At 38.6% G+C, this 24,050-nt stretch overlaps 1 protein-coding gene across 2 annotated transcripts; it reads right to left on the bottom strand.

Annotated features, from left to right (window-relative positions):
• Window positions 1–369: 369 nt before the first annotated feature.
• tlcd3ba (TLC domain containing 3Ba) lies at window positions 370–22,791 on the bottom strand. 2 transcript variants are annotated; one of them, XM_084425123.1, is made up of 8 exons: window positions 22,675–22,791; window positions 21,778–21,947; window positions 19,210–19,369; window positions 16,647–16,730; window positions 7,044–7,266; window positions 5,937–6,032; window positions 5,473–5,582; window positions 370–2,609 (listed from the first exon to the last, which is right to left on the bottom strand). In XM_084425123.1, exons 3-8 carry the CDS (start codon window positions 19,332–19,334, stop codon window positions 2,369–2,371), a joined length of 879 nt encoding a protein of 292 aa, XP_084281249.1. In that variant the 5' UTR covers window positions 19,335–19,369; window positions 21,778–21,947; window positions 22,675–22,791; the 3' UTR covers window positions 370–2,368. The 2 variants fall into 2 exon arrangements, with proteins under 2 accessions (XP_084281249.1, XP_084281250.1); XM_084425124.1 differs by lacking the exons at window positions 21,778–21,947; window positions 22,675–22,791 and adding an exon at window positions 20,607–21,020 and having other exon boundaries at window positions 2,238–2,609.
• Between the last annotated feature and the right edge of the window lie 1,259 nt (window positions 22,792–24,050).

Here is a 24,050-nt window from a genome sequence, read left to right on the forward strand (position 1 = left end):
AAAAAAGATAGTTCTCCGATTGGCTACAGAGGAGCGGGCTGCTCCCCCAACTCTTTTGCGCTGCTGCTTACATCACATACAGCCTCGGCCAGCTGCTGAGACAGGCGTGATATCTCAAAGACACTCTTTTCAAAAAATTTTTTTTTTTACAGTACATTTAACATGCATAACTAAAGAGAATTTTGGAATAAGTAGACCAAGAGTCACTGGCCTGGTACTTGAAGACTAAGACATATTTAGGCAATTTTCATTGAACCACTGTGTGCAATGATCTCTTTCTCTCACGCACAATTACACACGCCAAACAGGTGACACAGAGCCTTTGTTTCAGTATAAAAGGAGGTCAAACAAAGCATCAGCAAAGCAGGAGAGAGAGCAAGAGTATATTTCAGCTGAGAGAACCAGAATTACAGAACAGTCTTCAGGCAACTAGATAAACAGAAGCCCACTCAAAAGAACATTTAGATGTGTATTCATATGTACATTCAGACTTGGCCAAATAAATACATAAATAAGAATAATTTAACAATAAGTATAATTACATAAAAACAAAGTCAGAAAATACAGTCATTTCCTAGCTCAAAATATTTTAACCAGTTCCCAGTATACTTTGCTATAGTTGAAAATACTGGCCCTATTCATGCCCAGCACTTCACAGTCCCTTTGAGTTAGTGATGTGATGCAATCAAGTGTAAAACAATCCTGCAGTATTTTGTGTAAAGAGCATGTTAAAAGCATAAATTCTACGGCTACATTGATGCCTTTGAGCACACACACTAACTGTAAAGCAGAAAAAATAAAACCCATTCTAATGAGTAACAGAACATGACTAACCTATACGCTTTCATTCATAGTGGTTCAGAACAAAATCCCAAACTTTGATTTAAGAAGAGCCATCATATATGCAGTGCTTTTAAAAGTGTTAAGGTATCTCACAGACTTGGATGTTCGTTTAGCACCCCTCCTTGTGATAATTAAGTGAACGTTTCACTCCTTGAATCCAACTTGTGTTCCATCCTCTCACTTCCACCCCTAATAATACTGTTTAGCATCAAACTGGCAGTCCTGTTTGTGAGTATCGCAAAACAAGCAGGCCTAAGGGAGCCGTGTGACTACGTTGTTGTTACACCGATGACACTTTTACCATAAAAGTAAGGACTAATTGGTGACACGTCATCAGTGGACCACCTACATTTCCGGACAGAAACAAAGGCTGACAGCTTGAGAACTGGATAAACATCTTGTCAGAGTGGAGAAAGAACAGCTGTTACACATTTAATGTGCAGATTACAATCAATGGTAGTATAGACTTCATATTGCGGCGTGGATCTACAAAGAGGTTGGCGAAGGCCATTTTGCTGGCAGTCTAAACCCCTCATAAAACTATACGAAAAGCACAAATCAATTGGCTCAGGTTCGTCCGAGTGCCTTGCCAACTTCAGCCTGGTTTTCAAGTGCAGCCTTTTAATGGCCATTTCGGTCCCTTCCCCCTCCGTCCGACATCTGGATCTTAAAAGGATTGGAGTACTGCAGCAGAGATATGCTAATGCATTAGCTCAGCCTCATCCAAATCCTTTAAATTACCCCCCTTCTTTATAACTGCTGATTCACTAACTAACTGGATGCAGCCACTGCCATCTTGTTTTCAGCTGAAATGAGAACCAGGAAAGGGGAAAACAGAGAGATGGATAACTGGCAATGGCCTATGCATCGGTTTACTGTTTTCAGTCTTTTAGTAGTGAGCTGCTTTGCTTTAAACTCATCCGCCCTTAATGAGGAATAGAACTAAATAAATAATGAACCGATTCAACAAAAATCTAAAATAAATTCAAAATCTATTTGGAATTCAACGTACGTGATAAAATTGTATGTACAAATTGACAGAGCAATCTCAGTTTCCTTTTTTGTATCCTCTATGCAAATGTAACAAACAAAGAGACAGAGATACTCAAGAGAGGAGAACGGGAGGTCTCTTTCAATCCTTCCAACCATCCATCACTCATTTTAAATACTGTTGCTGCTTCGTCCACATCAGTCCCTTTTTCTGAAGCTTATGACCATGGTACATTACAAATGATGCACTAACCCTGCAAAGCAGACATTTCCCCAACCTAATGCTCTGACACAGAGGGTGTGCATGTTATAGAAAAAAACGTATCTGTTTGGTTTGGTCTGAAGTCTTATTTTTCTTCTCAAAGAGAGGATTGTGGTGAATATAGAGGTTACACAGCTTCAGTTTCTTTGCCTGCTGACCGACGCTGCAGGGTCAAAAAAGATCCACCCATTGAACTCAGTCAATCTGCCTTTTGTTTCCTATTTGGCCTAAACCTAACAACCCTGCAACTACGTCTCTATTTCTACCCCTCTCTCAGTGCGAGTCAGCCTCTCTTGGGCTGTATCCATTGGCAGAGGGCAGGAGTGAGGTTTTCGGCTCAGAGTCAGTGCTGCTAACAGCCGCTTTGTGCCGTGAGGCTCTGGTGAAGAGGCGAAAGGCACCCCTGCAGATGAGGGAAAACCAGTAAACCTGCGGGGCCATGAGCAAAGCTGCACCTGCGTTATACTGCCAGGGCACGGACAGCGGCACCATGTAGAAGGGGATGGATGCGTACCTGTGATATGAGCACAAACAAACATATGCACAGAGTCAGCTTACAGTGAATAACACAGACAAATTTGGTCTACACTGGACGCAACAAATTGACCGTTGCAAATTCATTTGTTCTTTGTGTCAGAAGTAGCGTGAGTGCTTGAAGTACGTTAGAAATAGCATCCGTTTAATGTCGGGAACTTGTCGTGTTGCGCCACATCCAGTGTAGACAGCACCACTGATTATGATGGGTTCTATTTGCTTTTGTCGCGCAGCACTGCTCACGTCTGGTGTAGACACAGTATAAGGAATTATATGTATATTCAGTCAATTCAAAGTTGATGATCCATTTGTTTTTGTTTTGTTTCCCTTGTTTGTCCTGAACAGTTAAACTGCCCAATGTTCTTCAGATAAATCCAGGTCCCGAAAATTCATCAGTTTTCCAGAAAACTTTTGAACAGGATGATGTCGTCCAAATTTTTCTTATTTTGTTTAAATATAAAATAAATTAATTTAGTACTGCCCTTTGGAAGCAACAGACGATATTTACCGGAAGACAAATTAAGTGCAATTTACCTTCAAATTCAAAAAGTTTCCACCCCCTGGCTCTTAATGCAACGGGATTCCTTCTGGAGCATTAGTGAAGGTTTGAACCTTTTTTAATAGTTGTGTTTGAGTCCCTCGATTGTCCTCAGTGTGAAAAGATGGATCTCAAAACTACTGGAAAGGATTAAAATATGCAAAAAATGCCAGAAACCCGAAAAATTTACAGGACCTGGAGGATTTTTCTGAAGAACATTGGGCAGTTTAACTGCTCAGGACAAACAAGGGACTCGAGAACAACCATCACAAAACAAAATAACAGTCGTGGATCAACCAGGTGATGACACAGTATTAAGAATCAAGGGTACATAAACTTTTGAACGGGGTCATTTTTATAAATTCAGACCACATCTTTTCTGTAAAATATCTTATTAAGGACAGTACTAAATAAAAAAAAATAACATTCATTTTGTATGATCCCTCTTATTGAGTTAAAAAATTATTCACATTTTCACATTCTGCAAGGGGTTCACAAACTTTCAAGCACCACTGTATTTCAAGACATGCAAGACCAACTCTACTTGAATGGGGAAATACCGAAATCTGTACATATTTCAGGTTGGTCCAGCCATTCCGCATGTGCAGTCCCAAGCATGCATCTCAGGACACTGCCTGTTCCAGTGGGAACCAGAGTTTCTAACGGCAGCTGCAGTGATGCGATGACTACCAATTGGCAAATGGCTCTTTTATTCCAGAGGCAGGACTTATTGCGCATTGCACTTTGTCTCATTTGCAGTAATATGAGTGAATCAGCCTGGTATACATTATATACACTGTGATTAGGATATTGCAAGTAACTAACATCAAACTATACAGAATCTGAACTTGATGTTCCATATGTTTTGATCAAAGAAACTGGATGACTTTTCAGACTTGTCGGAATTCTCAAAAACTACTTTTTGACTTGTCGTCAAACAATTTCTTACTGAGATATTTTCCATGCTTTGTTCAGTTTTGGAAATTACTAGGGATGCACCGATATGAACATTTTGGCCGATGCCGATAACCGCTAATTCTTTATATTTGAAAGCCGGTAACCGATATATTTCTCCGATAAATCTAAATCCAAATTTTTTTTTTTTGTTATCAAATTTTTATTGTTTAACATTGTTTAAACATGACATATCGAAGACAAACAATCAGCAATTACCCCAGTATGAAAAATAAATAAATTAATTAATAATAATAACAACAATCATAAATAAAAATGAATAAATCAATAAGATAAAAATAATAAATAAATAAATAAATAAATAATAATAATAATAATAATTTTTTTAAAAATATGAATATATATAGGGCACTATATCAGTGGGATAACAAAGCTACAGAAAAATTATATATAATGAATAAATAAACAAACATACAGAATATACTTCAAAATATACACAAATAATTAAATCTAAATCCAAATTTTTATATATTTTTTGATTACAAAAACAAAAGTTTCACCATTAAATCCATCTGCCAAACACACAATTATAATGTTCTCATTATAATTTTATGTAGCCTACATGAAAGACTTGCCCTGCGCACGTTACACTTAACTGTATTTTCCTATTTTGAAGTGATTCCAATCATATCTCAAGCAATTCAAAACCATAATGGCGAACAGTACGCATCTGAGGTGTCTCAGCTGCAGAAAATAATCCAATATTTATTGGCTTTAATATTTGGGCCAATTTTCTTATCAGGCTGATAACGATAACATAAAAAATGAACAAATATATATCGGTCGATACCGATATGGTGGCCGATATATCGTGCATCCCTAGAAATTACAAAAAATAATCTTATATTTCTAGGTTTTCCATGGAAGCCCTGCTGCAAGCAAATTCAACTTCTTAGCCGTTTGTTTGCCAGTAAAGACTGCACTCAGAAATGTAACTATTTCTAAGATGCTCAAGTTTCCAGTCTAATGAATAATACATCAGTGCTGCAATTTTAAAACTAGAACATGTCATCCAGATTGATGATGATTGTCCTGGTATTACGATCAATTCAAAACAACACATGATCTTTGGTGGTTATTACAATCGTTTAGGAGGAATGTGTAAATGTCTCATGTTCGAAACAAATCCTGGGTTGAGACAGATTATGATGCATATTTATTTCTGACCAAAAAAGAAAACTTCCAGATTTAAGATTTTTGATGTTAATATTAGAGGCACTGTCACTCAGTGGAGAAAGAGAGGATAAAAGAAAGAAGGAATAGATGAGCAACAGAAATATAAGACCTAGTAAAAGACTGAATGATTGAGAGTGTTCAAAAGTGATCATACCTGCCGTAGGCGTAGTAGAGGTAGGGGAAGAGAAGAACTCTGCAGATGAAGAAAGTGACCAGCATAAGAGCTCCATTGACTTTATGTAGGAGAGTGTGCTGTTGCTTGTACTGAGGCAAAGAAACAAAGAAGAGCAGGAAGTAGAGAAAGAGAGTGTTTAACAGATAGAAAAATATTAATAGGTAGAGCAATGAACCCTGACAACCGTGATTCAATATTCCCCAGTAGACATTTAACACTCAAGGAGTGAAGGAGACATGTACAAGAGAGTTGTAAACAAGTCTGTGAAAGATCACTGTCATTCAATCAGATGTTATAAGATTAGTATGTCTGGTAGAAATTACCCATACACTATAAAGAAAAGAAAGAGAAATCTGAAAATCTGCTTGTCTAGGTCTTTAAAAAGAAAGACATAAGAAAAGAAAGTCAGAAAGAGATGGTGAATGAGTGATTATGTTTAGTACCTGGATGAGTATTTTTCCCAGACAGACAGATGGGGTGCTGAGTTCTGCCAGGAACATCACACCCTGGAAATAATCCCCTTTGCCCTGTCTCCAGAACTAGAAAGAGAGGAAAAGAAAAGAAAATAGGGAAAGGAAACAAAGGAAAAGGGAAGGGAAGGATGAGAAAATGAAGGGGAAGGGGAAAAGGACAGGAGGAAAGGGAAGGGAAGGGTGGGAATGAAAAGTGAAAGGGAAGGGAGAGGAAAAGAAAATAAGGAAATTAGGGAAGAAAAGAAAAGAAAAAAGAATGGAAGGGAATGGGAAATGGAAGGGGAGGAAGAAAGGGAAATGAGATGAGAGGAAAGGAAGGAATGGAGATTATTACAGAAAAGGAAATAAAATTCAAAAGGAAGGGAAAGGGGAGGAAAACAGAAAAGCAAAGAAAAGAAAGTGGGAAGGGGAAAGGGAAACAAAAAGGAGAGGAAAAGAAAATAAGGAAAGGGAAAAGGAAGAGAAAGTTAAAGGGAAGGGAAAAGAATGGAAAAGGGAATGGGACGAGGATACAGAAATGGAAGGGAAAGGGAAAGGAGAGAAAGGGAATGAAGGAGAGAAGGAAGAAAAGATGAAGGAAATGAAGGGAAGTGGACAGAGAAGGGGATAAAAAACAGAAAGAAAAGGAAGAGATAGTCAAACTTGTGTTGTGTCAGGTGTAGAAAAGCTTAGTGTGGTTTTATCAGAGGGAAGTGCTGCAGAGGTTTTCCTGTCTTATCAGTCCATAACACTTATTGCCATGTAAGTGCAGCCAATGCCAGGGTGCGGGCTGCTACACTGCTGCCGACAGCAATAGTCTCCATGGATACAGATGGAGAGTGATGGAGAGCATAATCACAGGGTGAAAGTACACATGCCCATTCAGGACAAGTTAGACTCAGCCACACTTCAAGCCACCCACATAGCATGACCCCATCAAATCACTCTTCAAACAGTCATGAAGCCAAAGCTGTGTTACTACACTCCAAACATATGGCTCTGATGGGCATCCATAATCATATTCCAAAAAAGATGTACTTTAAATGTGTGTTTATGAAAAAACGTATGTTAATGTCACACAACCCTCATTCCACTCACCACAGAGACAGGGAAACAGACAGTAACCATGACGACATGGTGCAAGACCATAAGGAACTCTCTGCGCAGATAGCCGCTGATGGCTGACCTCATCGGTTTGGCCTCGGTATCCTCCTCGTGATCTTTGACCTGAAGTTTGTACCAGTGGCACAAGAACATGGCATAGATGTCATAGATGAAGTAGGGGACCGCAAAAAGGATATAGCTGCTGGTAAGCCAATGCCTGGACAGAGGGAGCAGAGAGAAAGAGATATGGGACGAAGGAACAAGAGTGAGAAACCCCCATATGTACTTTAGAGTTACTTTGTGGAAACCATCAGTTATATATTGACAATATATCAGCTATTTTGACAATAATGGCTTTATGTTGAGTTATTTTCAGAGGACAGTAAATATATACTGCTATACAAGCAGAACATTGACTACTCTAAAATATATCCAAGTTTCATTTCTATAGTATTGTCCCTTGAGTAGATATACTAAAATGTTTGCTGAAATGTGAGGGGTGTACTCACTTTTGTGAGATACTGTATATACAAGGGGCGTAATGGTACACAGAAGTCACGGTTCAGTATGTACCTCGGTGTTGGGGTCATGGTTCGATTCAAGTTCTGTACAACAGGAAAAGGCAACAAATCCCCCAATGCTATGTTTCTTTTTATTTATTTTGAACAGACAGTAGTGCAAATTACAGTTTGTTCCACCTAGCGGCATTTAGTTGGTACAGTCTCCTTTAGTGTATTAGGCACTAAGCAGTGAACAGAATGCATTTTTGCATAGGTCATTTTTTTTGTAGGGCTAACAAAAAAAGAAAGAAAAAAAAAAGGTATTTGGTCACAATCAGCTACAAAACTGAAAAGCATCTCTTGTGTTGTAAAAGTACAAAATAAACGGAATAATGAAAAATAAATCTATTGAAAAATAAATTTGTGCAGAGATTCGATTTCTTTGTGCGTGAGAGTTTATTAACATGCGGTGATGTTTAAAAAAAAAAAAAAAAAAAAAAAAAAAAACCTTTTCAATTCCGAGATCAAAATCAAATCAAGTAAGAAACCTTTTTCCAATAGAGTTATGTTGAAAGCTTTGCTGGTTCAGAAAGCTTGACTTCGCCAACACTAGCAGATACACAAAGTTAAATATTACACTTTTTCAAGAAATCACGGAAAGATGAGAGGGGAGAAAAATAGCCTACTTCACATTTCCATGTGGAGAGAAGCGAGTGAAGCGGCACCTGAGGCTTCCCATTTCCAGGACAATCATATTTCATCACTGGACTGTAGTAGTGAGACTTCCACGACACAAATCGGCATCATGCCAAATGATTTTGTCTCATTATAACAGCGGAAACAACTTAAAATACTTATACATCATTTGAAACTGTAAAGGGTCTACTTTTATTTGTGCACACTCCAAATAAAAACATTTATATTTGATAAGGATTTAAAAATATATATTTTATAGATATTATGCTCAGAATGGCCAAATAAATATTTCAAACCTGTGCAGAATTAATTAACTTTCCATGACTTGTTCCCTGATATGTCTATGAACATGTCCAAGGTGCTCAGTACTGCACCTGGAGGTTACAGGCAGGTAAGTTGGGCTTGAAAATACAACTCCATACATAAAAAGAGCTCCGCTAAGATTCTGATAAATTTCTTCTTTTGTGTTGCATGTAAGAGAAACATTCATACAGGTTTAGAACGACAACATGAGACATTTTGATTTTGGGGTGAAGTGTTCCCTTAAAATTTGACTAGCAAAATAAGCATCAGTCAGATTGTAGAGGCAGTAAAACTATTTTCTGTCTTCCTAAAGGCGGGCGTACACGGTGCGATTTTTGCTGTTTTTACGAGCTCGCAGATGATTTTTTTCACTTCGGGAGAAATCGAGTGAAATCGGTGATGCTCGCATGGTCGCGGCTCGCAGCGTGTGAGGGGAATTACGAGCCGAGCCGAGCACGTTATGAGCACCTCCCAGACCTCCCGATCATTTTTAAACATGTTTAAAAAATTCGGGGAGTCGGCCCGATTTTCACCAGCTGTCCCCTATTGCTAATCATACACAACCACGTGGGGCTATACCTCAGTGGCAGCAACCATATAGCGAGCGCATAAACTGTCACACACACACACACACACACATCTCTCTCTCTCTCACACACCATACAGCGTGCGCATAAACTGTCACACACACACACACACACACACACACACACACACACACCTCTCTCTCTCTCTCTCTCTCTCTCTCTCTCTCTCTAGTTTTTATGTTGAAATGAATGGCTACTGTTCTCTGCTTTACAACAAATCATTTGCACACACATTTCTGTCATTTTTTTCTATCTGAAGCTTTGCCTGCATGCAACATTGACGGTTTCTGTGTTTAGCGCGAAAGCTCACGTGATTGCTGCCGGCTCGGGATAAAATTCGTGCAGGACAGTCGTGCCGTGTACTAGCTGCTTTGACGCGATTATCAGTTAAACTGACTCGCAACGTGTGCAATATCTCACGACCTCCCGAGTGTCCGATCCTGGTCCGAACTCGCACCGTGTACGCCCGCCTTAAGATAAATGGGGACATGAGAGTAAACAATTGTAAAATGAGTAAAATTTTATGCAGAATTGTGAGGATAAATGTACTGTATTGTCTTATTCTGTTGTTCTTTTGAACTTTCTATTCATCAAAGAATCCACAAAAATACAGTAGTCAACATTTGAAGTGGATCAAAACCTTTCAAAGTTATCCATTCATTTTGAACAATACACATTCTTGTCTTAGGACAACTTTGATTAACTTTTTTGATCCACTTCAAATGTTGACTACTGTATGAAGCAGCACAACTGTTATTAACATTAATAAAAAATGTTTCTTGAGCGCCAAATCTGCATATTAGAGTGATTTCAGAAGGATCATGCAACACTTAAGACTGGAGAAATGATGCTGAATGATGCACTCAATGGGTCTCAATCATTAATAATTGCATGGATTATTTCGTATTTGTATGCACAGGAGAACTTCAAGAAAAATCTCCTAATTCAAAACACGTTTGTACAGATAAATTTGTTCTTGAATTTGAGTGGCCATGTGCACAAGGTTAGTCATTTGCATAAAACATACCCAAACCATCTCCATATAAGGGCTTTTCACACATTCATTACAGCCTTTCGTCACACTCGTCAAACTTGACAATGTTTGCAGACGTGCTCTCACCCGATCCTCGAGCAATGCCAAGTGTCACTCACACCATTTCTCATTAGCCAGCTGTACATAAAAGTATATCTGCGTTATTCAGAGAAACCTCGCAGCTGAAGCTATAATGCAGCTTTTCTTAATCTTTAACTGTATATGATGGAATGTGTTTAAGATTAAATTAAATTTAATTATTTAATAATTTTATTAGATAATTTTATATATGGATTACAATAATATGGATAATACAATTAATGCAATATACTTCAATATAATTATACTCGTGTTAGGATGAAATATAACTAGGGTGGGATACCGTTCACATTTGAACTGGTACCGGTACCTGAAATTCGGTGCCAGTACCTTTTTTCAGTACTTTAGACATGCTTACCTCAATAACTGTAAAGAAACAAAGTCATTTGTAGAAGTGTTATTGACATTATGCCAGAGCTGTCTTGGTTGCTGTCTGCCATTGTCTGTGATGCTTGAATATTAATAAAAAATAAAAATTATATGAAATGTTTTGTTTTCCACAAATTCTGTGTTGTGAATTTTCTAGAAATCAACTGAAGACATAAAACATTAATTTAATTGATCTTTTATATGAAATTAAACTGTCAAACAACATGCGGCACAACTGAGCTTTATACTGTTAAAATTACAACAAAAGAAAAAGTGTGATTATTCCTTAAATAACTTTTTTTATAATTTATTATTATTATTAATGTTAGTATTATTATGAAATTAAGATATCTAAATTCTACTGTACAACAGAAATATATTTCAAGTTAAACCAAACTTTTATTTTGACGGGTTGTGGTGAAAACATTTGAGTTTCCATGTCTTAATGATATAACGATAGTTTTTCTTAAATAAAACTGTAATATGCTGATGAACTTCAGTGACTCTCAGAGAGGCTCATTTTCTCATATAGTGAGACTGCAGAGGCTGAAAAACACCGCAAGGGTCATGCGTGCTTCTGTGTGTGTGTGTGTGTGTGTGTGTGTGTGTGTGTGAGAGAGAGTGATGTACAGGAAACCGCGCGTCTGCGCCACTCATTCACACAGAGACATGCAGAATTTGTATTTAAATAGTCTTACTCTCGCACCTAGATGCGTTCTAAGGTATCAAAATTTGGCACCGATTGATTTAATGTGAATCGGTACTCTACTCTGTAGTACCGATGTAATTAGGTCCGTACCATTAAAAGTACAGGGTTCGGTACCCAACCCTAAATATAACTTCTTAACACGATTATAAGGGCGTACAGAATAAGTGCTTTTTGCGTACGTGTGGTTTCAGTTGTTCCTATATATATATATATATATATATATATATATAAAAATATATATTTTTTATTTGCGATTTGTTCCTAAAATCGTCCGTACACAGAGTTCATGCACAAACTTGTGTATACATGCTTAGTGAAGGAGACCCAATGATTGGCTGTCTAAAAGGTGTCCGCAGAATAATATAGCAGGTTTCATAGACAATTTGGACAATCCATAGACTTCAGGAGCTCCTCCATGAAACTCGACACCGGTGTGGCGCACAGGTGATGCTCATTAGCACTCGCGCCAACCAGCCTCGCTTCATGCCCATGGCTCTCGGCCCCGTCCTGTTTGCCACACCTCCACACGTAACAACCTACAATACTGTCTAACACTTGATGGCTGGACTGTCAGGTCTTTGGTATCAAAGAGCACACACGGGTTCCTAACTGATGACGATCTTTCATTTGAAAGTCACATTTCTAGCATCTTTAAAACCGCATTTGTCCCTTTAAAAAATATATCTAAATAAAGACATATGTTCTCAATGACAAATGCAGAAAAGTTAGTTCATAACTTCAAGGCTAGATTATTGTAATGCTCTACTAGGTGGTTGACCTGCACGCTTAATTAACAAACTCCAGCTGGTCCAAAACGCAGTTCTTACTAGAACCAGGAAGTATGACCATATTAGCCCGGTTCTGTCAACACTACACTGCACTGGCTCCCTATTAAATATCGCATACATTTTAAAATCTTGCTAATTACTTACAAAGCACTAAACAGTTTAGCTCCTCAGTACTTGAGCGAGCTCTTAACGCATTATAGTCCATGTCGCCTATTACGATCTCAAAATTCTGTCTAGTTGATAACGCCTAGAATATCAAAATCACCTGCAGGCGGTAGATCCTTTTCCTATTTAGCATCCGAACAGTTTTAACCTGGCATACACAACACATTATCACATTTCTATAATTCACATCCATTGAAGGATTGTTAGGCTGCATAAATTGGGTGTTATTGGAATTGTTCCCAGTTCCGGTTGACCTAATGTACTGGTTACATCATAAGAAGAATGGCATCTACGCTAATATTAGTCTCTCTGTTTATCCCGAGTAGGCTTGGCACGATAGTCGGTGTTACCGGTGTTACACGGTGTTCAGTCGCAACACCGGTTTCATCACTTGCCCACCGCAGCACCGCAAAAATTTTTTTTTAAAGAAATTACGCAGTATCCGTATTTTCTGTCACCAGTTGACTAGCGTTGTATGATCACGCTCAACCATTCAAGCGCGACAAAACAAGAGACCGCGCTGTAAGTCCTGCCTATTACACACACGTGCACACACACGGAAAAGACGCGCGTCAGTATCGAGTTCTCTTTTCGGCCTTGAACAAAACATAACACACACAAATTATGCCAAAATGTCCGTTTTGTTGTTGCGTTTTTCATGAATAATAACGAATAATAACGAACCCACCATTCAAAACACTGTGGTTGAATCCGAAATCGCGCCCTATACCCTCAAATCGGGCGTTATTGTTCTCAACATGATCTCAAGCAGTGAAAAATAGAGGACACTGACAACGCGCTGAAATACAGGACCGAGCAGGTAATATTTAATATGAAAAAGTCTTAACTTTCAAATTTGGTCAGTCAAACAAAAATAAAATAGGCCTACCGTTTTTTGGCTCTTTAATGTGTCGTTACAGATTGCCTCAGTTAAAGCCAAGTTCAAATACACCGAAGTTAATCAATAACTCTTCTGACTGCTTTGTCGCACAAAAATGGTGGAATTTGATTGGTCAGATCGCATGTCAATCAAACTCAATACGAATGATGAATTGACGCCATGTAAAAAAAAAATTACATCACTCTAACACCCCCCACCCCCACGATGAAACCGGTAATACCGGTGTTGTCACAATTCGATTAACCGGTGGGAGAATATTATCACCGTCACATCTCTAATCCCGAGGCTACCATAGTCAGCCATATCCGGTCCGTATCCAGATCCGATGGTGGACCTGCACCAAGAAGACACGACCACAACGCAGCCCTGAATGTCAGCAGAGTTCCTGTCAACTAGACAATCCCCTGTGAAGGCCTCTTCGACATGATAGCCATCAGCACAGATTTAGCAAAGACCACAAGAACCAGACAAGTCCTCTGCACAGACCCATGACCAGCTTTGTCTCCATACTGGAGTGATGAATGCAATCTTCAATCAAAAGTAACTGAATTAAATATTTGAATGTTACTGATCAACAATTTGATTTCTGACTGAACCGGCCCCCTGACTGAGCCTGGTTTCTCCCAAGGTTTTTTTTCTCCATTCTGCCACCTGATGGAGTTTGGGTTCCTTGCCACTGTTGCCTCTAGCTTGCTTAATTGGGGACACTTAATATTCAACAATATTATTGATTTGACAGCACTGACACTATAGGATGAGAAGTGAACTGAGCTGGAAGTCGACATGACCGTTTTTCTGCAGAACAGCTTTTTAGATGAAATTAACTAGTTTAATAATTGATGATCTTTTCAACGGAACTGAATCAACACTGAACTGACTTCAGCTGAATGAACAATGACACTATTTTCTTTTAGAGCTGCTGTACAGCCGAAATGAACTGTTTGCATCACTGAATAGTTTTTCTGTTATCTCTGTAAAGCTGCTTTGAAACAAACTGTGTCGTATAAAGCGCTATATAAATAACAGTGACTTGACTTAAAAATGCAGCTGCCAATCACTGGAATAAATTACATCTTAAAATATATCAAAATAGAAAACAGTTCTTTTAAACTGTATTAATATTTCACAATATTGTCATAATATGTCCAGTAGATTTGAAGTGTGGATGCGTGCACACCCTAATGGCTAATACTGCCCACAAACCATTGCACTTTGGAGAAGGATTTGGTTCTTATATTTCATCTGCAACAACAAAGTGAACTTTTATAAAGACCCATTTGGCCATTAACTTTTAAAGCCATCATTATGCAAAAATATGAGGAGAGTTCTACCCATGAAAAACCTCTCTCTGATACAGTAGGAAATTAAATGAAATGTGGAGGATATTAACTGTGACAAGATGATTGACAGCGTAACTATGCAACAAAGCGTCCGTTAAAGATGCAATTTTATGACATGATGGTATGTCTCAAAGCTGGTCTACTCTTCTGCCACACACTCAAAATGATCCCACCAAACTAGTGGAAAATGAGAATGTTATTTTTAAGTTTCTAGTTAGTTTTCTCATGTTTTTTTTTTGCTACATGCCATGGGATTAATCAATGCATGCTGATGAACAATGTATAATAATAATAATTATTATTATTATTAATCTGCATACCCTAGTTTTGCACTGATGTAAAAAGACTGACAGTGACACAATAAGACCTCATGTTAGCAAAATATTTTAATCTTTTAACTCTTAAAAAAAAAAACCTCTTAAAAAAAACATGTATGTTCTTTAATGTTTGATTATAATTTTACGGTCTTCACATAGGGATGGGAATTGATAAGATTTGATCAATAATAATGCCAGACGATTCTGATTATCGATCCAATTCTTTATCGATTCTCTTATCGATTCTTGATAGCACTGTGTGGAAAAATGTAGTCATATGCTTTTTTTTTTTTTAAACAAGTGGTTTTCTTTATTTTGAAGTTTAAGCTTGAGTTAGCAAACTGTACTTTTTTATATAATTTATGTAATATAACCTTATTGTAAAGTGTTACTGATTAGTTACACCGATTCAGACGTCACCTGAGTTCACTGTTGGAAAGATTAGTTGTTTTAACCATTCATTAAAATGAATCGGTTCAAAGGAGTCATTAGTTCGCGAATTGGACGTGTCGTGCGCGTTGTGTGATTATGCCAGCAGTTAGGACACTGACATCCAAGATTTGTGTCAACATAAAAACATTTCATCACTGTATAGTTTTATTTCGTTTAATTAAAGTGTTGTTTAAGTCAGCTGAATGTCCAGAACGCTTTTCAGAGAAGATAAGGAAACTTATTTAGCAAAATTCACACCCAGCAGTAATTCAGAGAAAAAAAAGGTCTTTCGACCATTTACCACCGTGTCGATTTATTTTTGATTAATATGTGCGTGCGAGGGAGAGAGAGCAACACAGCGCCTAGTTTGGAGACGGTGAAGTCGTTTACACAGAGAGTGCGCGCGCGCGACCGGCTCTCTCTCTCTCTCTCTCTGCTCGTTCTTTCAGTTAAACATACGCCCTGTCACAAACGCAGCCGTTCAAGACTTTGGCGGGACAAAAAATCATTTTGGTGGGCGCTAAAATGCAGGAAAATTCATGCGCGAGTTTCCATTAGACTCGCACGGTAGCCAGCCGTCTCATCAAATGGCGAGCTCAGCTCAGTTGACGCTGTGTGCTTCAAGATTCTGACGCAAGTCCTAAGATTCCAATTGGCCAAGAGAAAAAGTGCTAAGATTCCGATTGGCCCAGAGAAATGTCAATTATAAGAATTATCCAATAATGTTTCGCAATTCTAGCCTGCATGGCAGTTACTGTGAGAAACAATATACACCCCCCCCCCCCCCCCCCCCCTCTCGAAAAAAAACTCTCCGGTTCTACGCGATTCACGTAAATGACCCAATTGACCAAGAAAACGGCGATTGTCGCCGAAAAGCGACAAGTTTGCAGGTATGGTCATAAAAATTCACTATCAAGTTTTTCCAGAGTATTTTGCCCATCTACTCTCTCTTGCTCCCTTTCCCCTGGCTTGGTGTGCCACAATGGATTTACAGATAGAAACTAATTAGGTTAAGAGCCTAATTAGATTATTCTGACATAAGGTGTGCATTGGAGGAATAGCACATTCTTAGAAACACTCAGAGTGAAGGGAATACTTTTTGCACTCCTACACGTCTGGGAACAATTCCATAGAAATTAGAGAATTCTCAGCTGTATACACAAATAAAACACAAATGAAATAAGACGAGAGAGACACATGCACATGGGAAAACACACAAACACCAAAGTAAAGCAGTGTTGTGTGTAGTAAAACAGTCCTCCTGCTTATAAAATCAAACCGGAATTACCCCCCAAAAAAATGAAAATAATTATCTTTTATATATCTAGCTACAATGCACATCTTCAGCTGATACTCACTGGTCCTCGATGATGTCTTTACAAGAACAGGCGATGATGTATCCGGCAGAGGACGCCATAATGGCTTGAACGGAGGACACCAGCCTGAGAAAGAGTGAAGAAAAAATAAATAAATACAATAAATCACATGCATGAAAGAAAGCCAAGGCAGAGAGCAAACCAGACTGCAAAACATCCTTAGACAAGAGATATTTGAAAGCAGATTCTGACGACACCAGTTAAGGGAAGGGTAATTTAAGCAGAATATTACACAGTAACTTTCCTAGCTAAGAAGAAAAGCTCATCAATGCATCAGACAGTGCACCGCAACCAAACATAACCTTGCATGCAACGTCTTTACTCTGCAGATCTTAATCTGACACAATTCTTGCAAAAAGGCTTTCAAAACAGGATAATAATCTCTGCCATAAACTTACAGCAACACATTTTGTGATAGACCAGCAAAACATACCAATATTTGGCTCATATAAAATGATCTACCCCTCAGTTTCAGCCAACCATTTTCGGTTTTCAAACATTTTTTGTGACTTTTACAAATATTTCAGTTTATCTCAGTAAGTGTACATTTTATTTATGCAGTTTTATACACACACTCACCAGCCCCTTTATTAGGTATACCTTGCAAGCACCGGGATGGACTGCCTTTTGCCTTCATAACTGAATTACTTCTTTGTGGCATGAATTCAACAAGGTGTTGGAAACATCCCCTAGAGATTTTGATCAATTTAAACATGACAGCATCACGCAGTTGCTGCTGATTCGTCGGCTGCACATCCATGATGTGAATCTCCCATTCCACTACAACCCAAAGGTGCTCTATTGGATTGAGATCTGGTGACTGTGGAGGCCATTTACATAAAACAAACCCACACACAATGTGCGAAGATCTCAGAGTGACATAACATGTTGCTTGGCTAAGGGGCCGCTCACATATCGCGTCTTTTGCGCGCGCAAGTTCGTTATTTCAAATGTAGCCGCGCGGTATGCGCGCTCATAATGGTAGCGACGCGGTCGCGGTGCGACGCGCTCGTTTTTTCCAAGCGCGTCCGCGCCGCATCGAGATAAAAACATCTCAACTTTTCAGAATGCCGCAAGCGCACCGCAGGTCACGTGACAAGAACCAAGCTTAGCAACGACAGACGCCTCCGGAGCGCAACCACCCGAGCGCTTTGGAAAAAGGAGAACGCGGCGCGCCTAGCGTTTTCGACGCGTTTTTATGCGCGATATGTGAGCGGCCCCTAAAGATATAGACTTCATGGATCCGATCGCATTGTGATAATAACAGTGTTTTCCAATGACAAATGTGTCTGAAACCGTCCCCTATACCATTAAATAGGGCACTATTCGAGGGGACAGCCGTAGTTGTGTCTGAAACCATACTGGACATTATCAAGTCTACTCATTTAATCCCATAATACACCGCAATAATAAGTGTAAAACTGATGTACACTCACTCCGTTTTCATTCACTCCTTCAAGGGAACTATATTAGTGGACAAATGTAGGGAATAATCAATGAGGGTACAGGGGGCGATCTCGAGCACAGCTTAAGTCGGACACCGTTTTAACGCTGGAGTGTGCTTAGATTGGTTTGATCGCTCAGATTGACATGTCTTGATTTACCATGCACTCATCAACCAGGATCTTATTACTTGTTTATTTTATGTACTGTTGCAGCAGAAATTGAGACTCATCAGACAAGGCAACATTTTATCAATCTTCTGTTGTTCATTTTTGGTGAGCCTGTGTGAACTGTAGCTTCAGTTTCCTGTTCTTAGCTGACAGGAGTGGCATCGGTGTGATCTTCTGCTGCTGTAGCCCTTTTGCTTCAAGGTTTGACGGTTGTGCGTTCAGAGATGCTCATCTGTAGACCTCGGTTGTAACGAGTGGTTATTTTAGTTATTGTAGCCTTTCTATCAGCTCAAACCAGTCAGGCAATTCTTCTCTGTCATCAACAAGGCATTTTCACCCACAGAACTGCCGCTCACTGGAAATGTTCTCTTTTTCAGACCGTTCTCTGTAAATCCTAGAGATGGTTGTGTGTCAAAATCCAAGTAGAGCAGCAGTTTCTGAAATACTTAGACCAGCCCGAACCAACAACCATGCCACGTTCAAAATCACTTAAATCACCATTCTAATGCTCAATTTGTACTTCAGCAGATCGTCTTCTTGACCATGTCTACATGGCTAAATGCATTGAGTTGCTGCCATGTGATCGGCTGATTTGATATTTCCATTAACAAGAAGTTGAACAGGTGTACCTAATAAAGTGGCCGGTAAGTGTGTATAAATCTCATTCACTAGTCACATTCACTGATGCAGATATGAATCCTTTATCAATTTATAATTCTTTTACTGAATCTTAATAATCACACAAAAAAATACAATTATGAAGCCAATGCCATGAATTTCATGTTTATAAACAAAAAGAGGATATGATATGTTCTTCACTGGCATACATATTCTGAGAAGAACCACAAGTAAATAAAAGCAGGTAGTTTGAGCCTTACAGTAGTTTGAGCCTTACTCTCAACACATCTCATTTTCTCTTCCCCTTTTCTTACCTGGACGAGACAATGACAGCATCCTTCTCGCTCCATTTGAGCCCAGGACCATGTTTCAGGATTCGCTTAGACAGCAGGAAAAGGCCGGGGAAGAATATGGAGCCAGCTGCAAGGATGCTCAGCATAATCTCGGGAAATGTTGCTCAACGTCACTGTCTGTCTATAGGGGATAAAAATCACATATTTTAGGGTTTTGTTTTAATGAGCATCTTAAAATATCCATATTTATTTATATAATAGGAATGTACATAAGAACAACCTTGAAACTCGTGAAAAATCAAACATGAATTTTTTTTTTTAATGTCTGTTTAGTTAGTGACAGACATTTTGCTTCATCATTTCAAAGATTAGCATATGAGTTCAAACTCAGCATTATAACTTGATTCTCACCAAAAATCTGTTCACTGAAAGAAAGGAATGAGAAGGGCAAGGCAAAGAGAGAAGAATGAAACAAATGGGGAGAGTAAAAAAGGAAAATTAGACCACAAAAATCCACATCAGAAGTCAAAACAACAAAACACAAATACCTTTGTAAATGCAACGTACATAAAATGTACTGTGCCAATTACACAAACATTAACTTTAACTACCACTAAACTCAACAAGTCCAGACTACAAAATGTACACATTGCAATGGCACGACACGGATAGATTCCCCAGATATCTTCAGGAGAATTCCAATGCGACTGCATCCCTTCACTAGGCTCATTATTGCATTGTAAGGAGTCCTTAAATTATTCCGGACGACTGCCATATATATATATATATATTGAAGCAGAAGAAGCTGGGGTGGTGGGGGTGTCCGTAATAAAATAGGCGTGGAAAGGATTAGCAGGCCAGAGATTTAGAAAGATTACTGCAGGGAGAGGGAGGGGAGCGAGACGAGGGGAGGCCAAGAAGAAAGAAAAAGGGTATGTGGGAGGGTGGAGGTCGTAATTATGTGGTACAGAGGGAAACCTTGAGGGAGGAGGTGAAAGGGAGTGTATTATTCCTGTTATTGCTACATTGGGACAGTGGGTGCATGTCTGCAGCAAGCAAATCACAAAAGCTAAAAAGACGTCACAGAAATCTACAGCAGCCAAATCAAGAAGTTCGTTACAGACACGACAGCGAATGTGCGTTAGTTCATTATTCTAAAGCTTGTACTAACGAATCTGTTCATGCAACACGCAAATAATTCAAGAGAGTGAACAGTACGCACAAATCCAATTATGAAAACACATAATCCCGCAGCACATGATGCTTTTGCATTTTAAAAAAAAACTCAAAATCTCCCGCAAACTATATTATAAAACCCTCCGCCGTTCCCTACATCATCTTGGGTCACGCTCTGATTTTCTCCATTCATGTAAGCAACAGCAAAGCAGCGCGAGCAGCTCGCATATTCACAACGCTACCTTCAGAGCTAGCAGGCTAGCGGCATCCATCCTATTGTGTCATCGCCAGCAGGACACGAGTCAGGGGGAGTCTCGTCAAGACCTCTAGCTAACAGGTTGTAGGCGACAGGCCCACTGGCTGTGTGTGTGTTTACAGCAGCCAGTAATGAATCACTTTCCTCCCCACATGGTTGATGACAAAAAAAAAAAAAGAAGATGATTGCTAAAACGGGGATGCACCCCCAGAGCCCCAGGTACGATATGATGATTGTACAACAGTGTTCAATCAGTGCCATGCAACTCTTTTGCTGTAACCCATTCAGACCCAGACATAAAAAAAAACGCCAGCATATCTTATTTATACACTAAATGAGCCATACATTATAAAACAATTACAAGATTGTTTATGACTTAAAAAAAATATTTCTGACATCCATTATTTTTTTCATATATATTTTTTTTTGTGTGAAAAATATTATATGCCAATGAAAATACATTGTAGATTAAAGATTTTTTATATATACATATATTCACAACACATTTATAAATAACTTTATTTTAGTGCTTTGTTAAATGTTATATGTAATAACTATAGTAATAACTAAATAATAATACAAAAAAATGTTTTATTAATTTTAAGTTTCATTGTTGGAATCATACTATTTCAAAATATAACAACACAAAACAGCTTAAACAAAGAAACACGTCATATAATGTTATTGGTGGAACGAGTATGTCCCCTATGAATTGCCATATTCCTCTGCGGGGCTCAAACCTGCAACCTTTCAATGACCAGCTCAGGTATTTTCTTATATTAGCCTACTATGCCACATCAACCAAAGCTTTATCAAATCACCTTAGAGACATCAAGTTGACACATCATTACGTGAGCACTGGTCAGATATATATTGCCGTTGCAGGCATATGATCAGAGCAAATGATTCATTCTACAACTTTGGTTAGGCATGGTCTTTTTGGTGAAGATGGCACAAAATTTGTAGGAATTATTACTGAAACCATATCAAGCAGTATAATGCATAAAACCAACAGAAAAGTGATACCAGTTAGAATGTACATGGAGTCTGAATGAGTTAAAACATTCATAAATGATGCTGTAGAAAAGCAGCAGGACAGGATCATATTGGGACAAGAGCAAGAGAAGCAAGCCCGAAAAAAAAAGGCAGAAGATTACTTTAAGGTTGAGCAGCGTCGGTTATGGGGCAGGACAATCCTGTCACAGACTTGCAGAAACCGGATCACAAGGTCCATGAGGCATCTGTGAGACGGTCGACATGATGTTGTCGAATGTATCCTAAGCTCTTGGTCGCAGAAAGTTTCACAGTTTTGGTTTAACAGCACCTGCTGGGAAAATACACGTGTTATTAACATATAACAACAATGAGAAAGACACAACAATAGTGTTTAAGGACGAACGGAATTAATGCAAAGTTTGTCTGAGCTGTCTGCCCTCATCCATCTGTCCAGGAGGCGAGTGCATCCCTACATATAAGAGAGCTGATCCGCGTCCATCTCATCTTCACAAAGCTCTTAACTCAAGCGGAGCCAGCAGACCAAAAGCTGCAGGGGTCAGACATGACCACACTCAAACATTAGCCTTGCAAATGATTAATTTAAATGAAAATGTAGGCTATCCGTGGAAGAGAGCGGATACCTGCGCCAGATGGACGAGAGAGAAGCAGGTCTCCAGGCAACCACTTTGGTCCCCGGTTCTGCCTCTCTGACCACCTCACCTCACCTCACTTGGATTAGACAAAACAAGTGGGCACCGGGGAAGGGAGGGACGGTGGAATGGCTCGTATTTGACTACAAAACATGTGCAAATCCTGAACCAAATGCCGAAGGTTATCTAAATAATGGCGTTATTCTAATTCCCCTGTATGCAAAGTAGAGAAAGAGTCACGCTAGCTTCCATGCTAGCGCTGGGCTAACATGACTCAGACTAGCCTCGCTGAGTGGATAATTACAGCCCTGGTCTCCGTTGTCTTTTTACACAACCTTTAACTAAAATCACCGGAGAAGTCAGTAAATATTACACGGACACGGGAAAAAAAAGGTCGGTTTAACTTACTGTGCATCGCTCTCGGTTCAGAAATCACGTCTTTTCGACTAACCCCAGTCCTAAATGTGTTGACAAGAGATTAATTTTACTTTTAAATCTGCACCGCGACTCTTAGCAACTTACCGCTGATTGGCTAAACGAGACGAACGCGACATATTTTCCCTTCATTTATTGGTTTAAGGTTTGATTGACAGTAAATCTGACCAATGGCCAGTAAAAACAAAGTGACCTGATAGTGCACGGCCGCATTAACTATTTATGGTCAGATTTTCATTGTTTCAGCAGTCCGAAATACAGAAAATACTAGAAATACAGAAGTCAATATTTTGCTCAAATAAAAAAAAAAAAAAAAAAAAAAAAATTGTATTTGCCCAATACACGCGGACATATGTAAGTTTGTATATAGATTTTTATAAAAAAGGGGGGTGATATGTATAGCTGCCTATGAGTTTATATGGATAGTTCACACAAAAATTTAAATTTTGTCATTATTTACCCTCAAATTGATCCAAACCTGTATGAGGTTTTTTTTTCTTCTGTTGAACACAAAAGAAGATATTTTGAAGAATGTTGGTAACCAGATAGTTGACGGCACCCATTGACTTCCATAGTTGGACAAAAAAAAACAACAACAACATTTGGTTCAAACATTCTTCAAAATAACTTCTTTTGTTTATATATATATATATGAAGAGTTCAGATGCAAAAAAGTGCCATCTGAAATTTTCTTCTAGAATGATCATTTTTATCAAGCTCGTATATTTAAGTTCAGTAATTTCACTTAAACGGCAATGAAAATTACCTATTAATTGTCATTTAAGTGAAATTACTGAACTTAATTATACGAGCGTAATAAAAATGATCATTCAAGAAGAAAATTTCAGATGGCACTTAGAGGCTTTTGCATCTGAACTCTTCATATATATATATATACACAAGGCTCAAAATTGCGACCATTTTGGTCGCATATGCTCCTGAAATTTAATCTGTGCGACCTAAAAAAAATATTTAGGAGCATTTGTGCGAGTGCAAATAATGGTTGTGGTGCAACCTGTTTTCATTTCTCTAAAAAAATTATATTATATATAAAATATACATAGGCCTATATATGATAAAACATCAAAAAATGGATGATTGCTGTTTTTCTTGCAACGAAGTACTTGCTTATTTGCCTTTTCCTTGTTTGCATATTGCTGCTGCTCTCTAAGAAAATATTAATAGATCTGCCATTTTTTCCTGCAAAAAAGAACTAGCTTAACTAAAAATGGGGAACTGCTGTGGTAAAAAAAAAAAAAAGAGAAACCTGAGAAGAGAGAAGGTGATAAGGCTGCAGATGCTTTCATTGCTTTGCTGACAAAAAATTGTTATTTCACCTGATCATCTTT

Source organism: Rutilus rutilus (genome assembly GCF_951802725.1).
Source record: "Rutilus rutilus genome assembly, chromosome: 1".
Taxonomy (NCBI): domain Eukaryota; kingdom Metazoa; phylum Chordata; class Actinopteri; order Cypriniformes; family Leuciscidae; genus Rutilus; species Rutilus rutilus.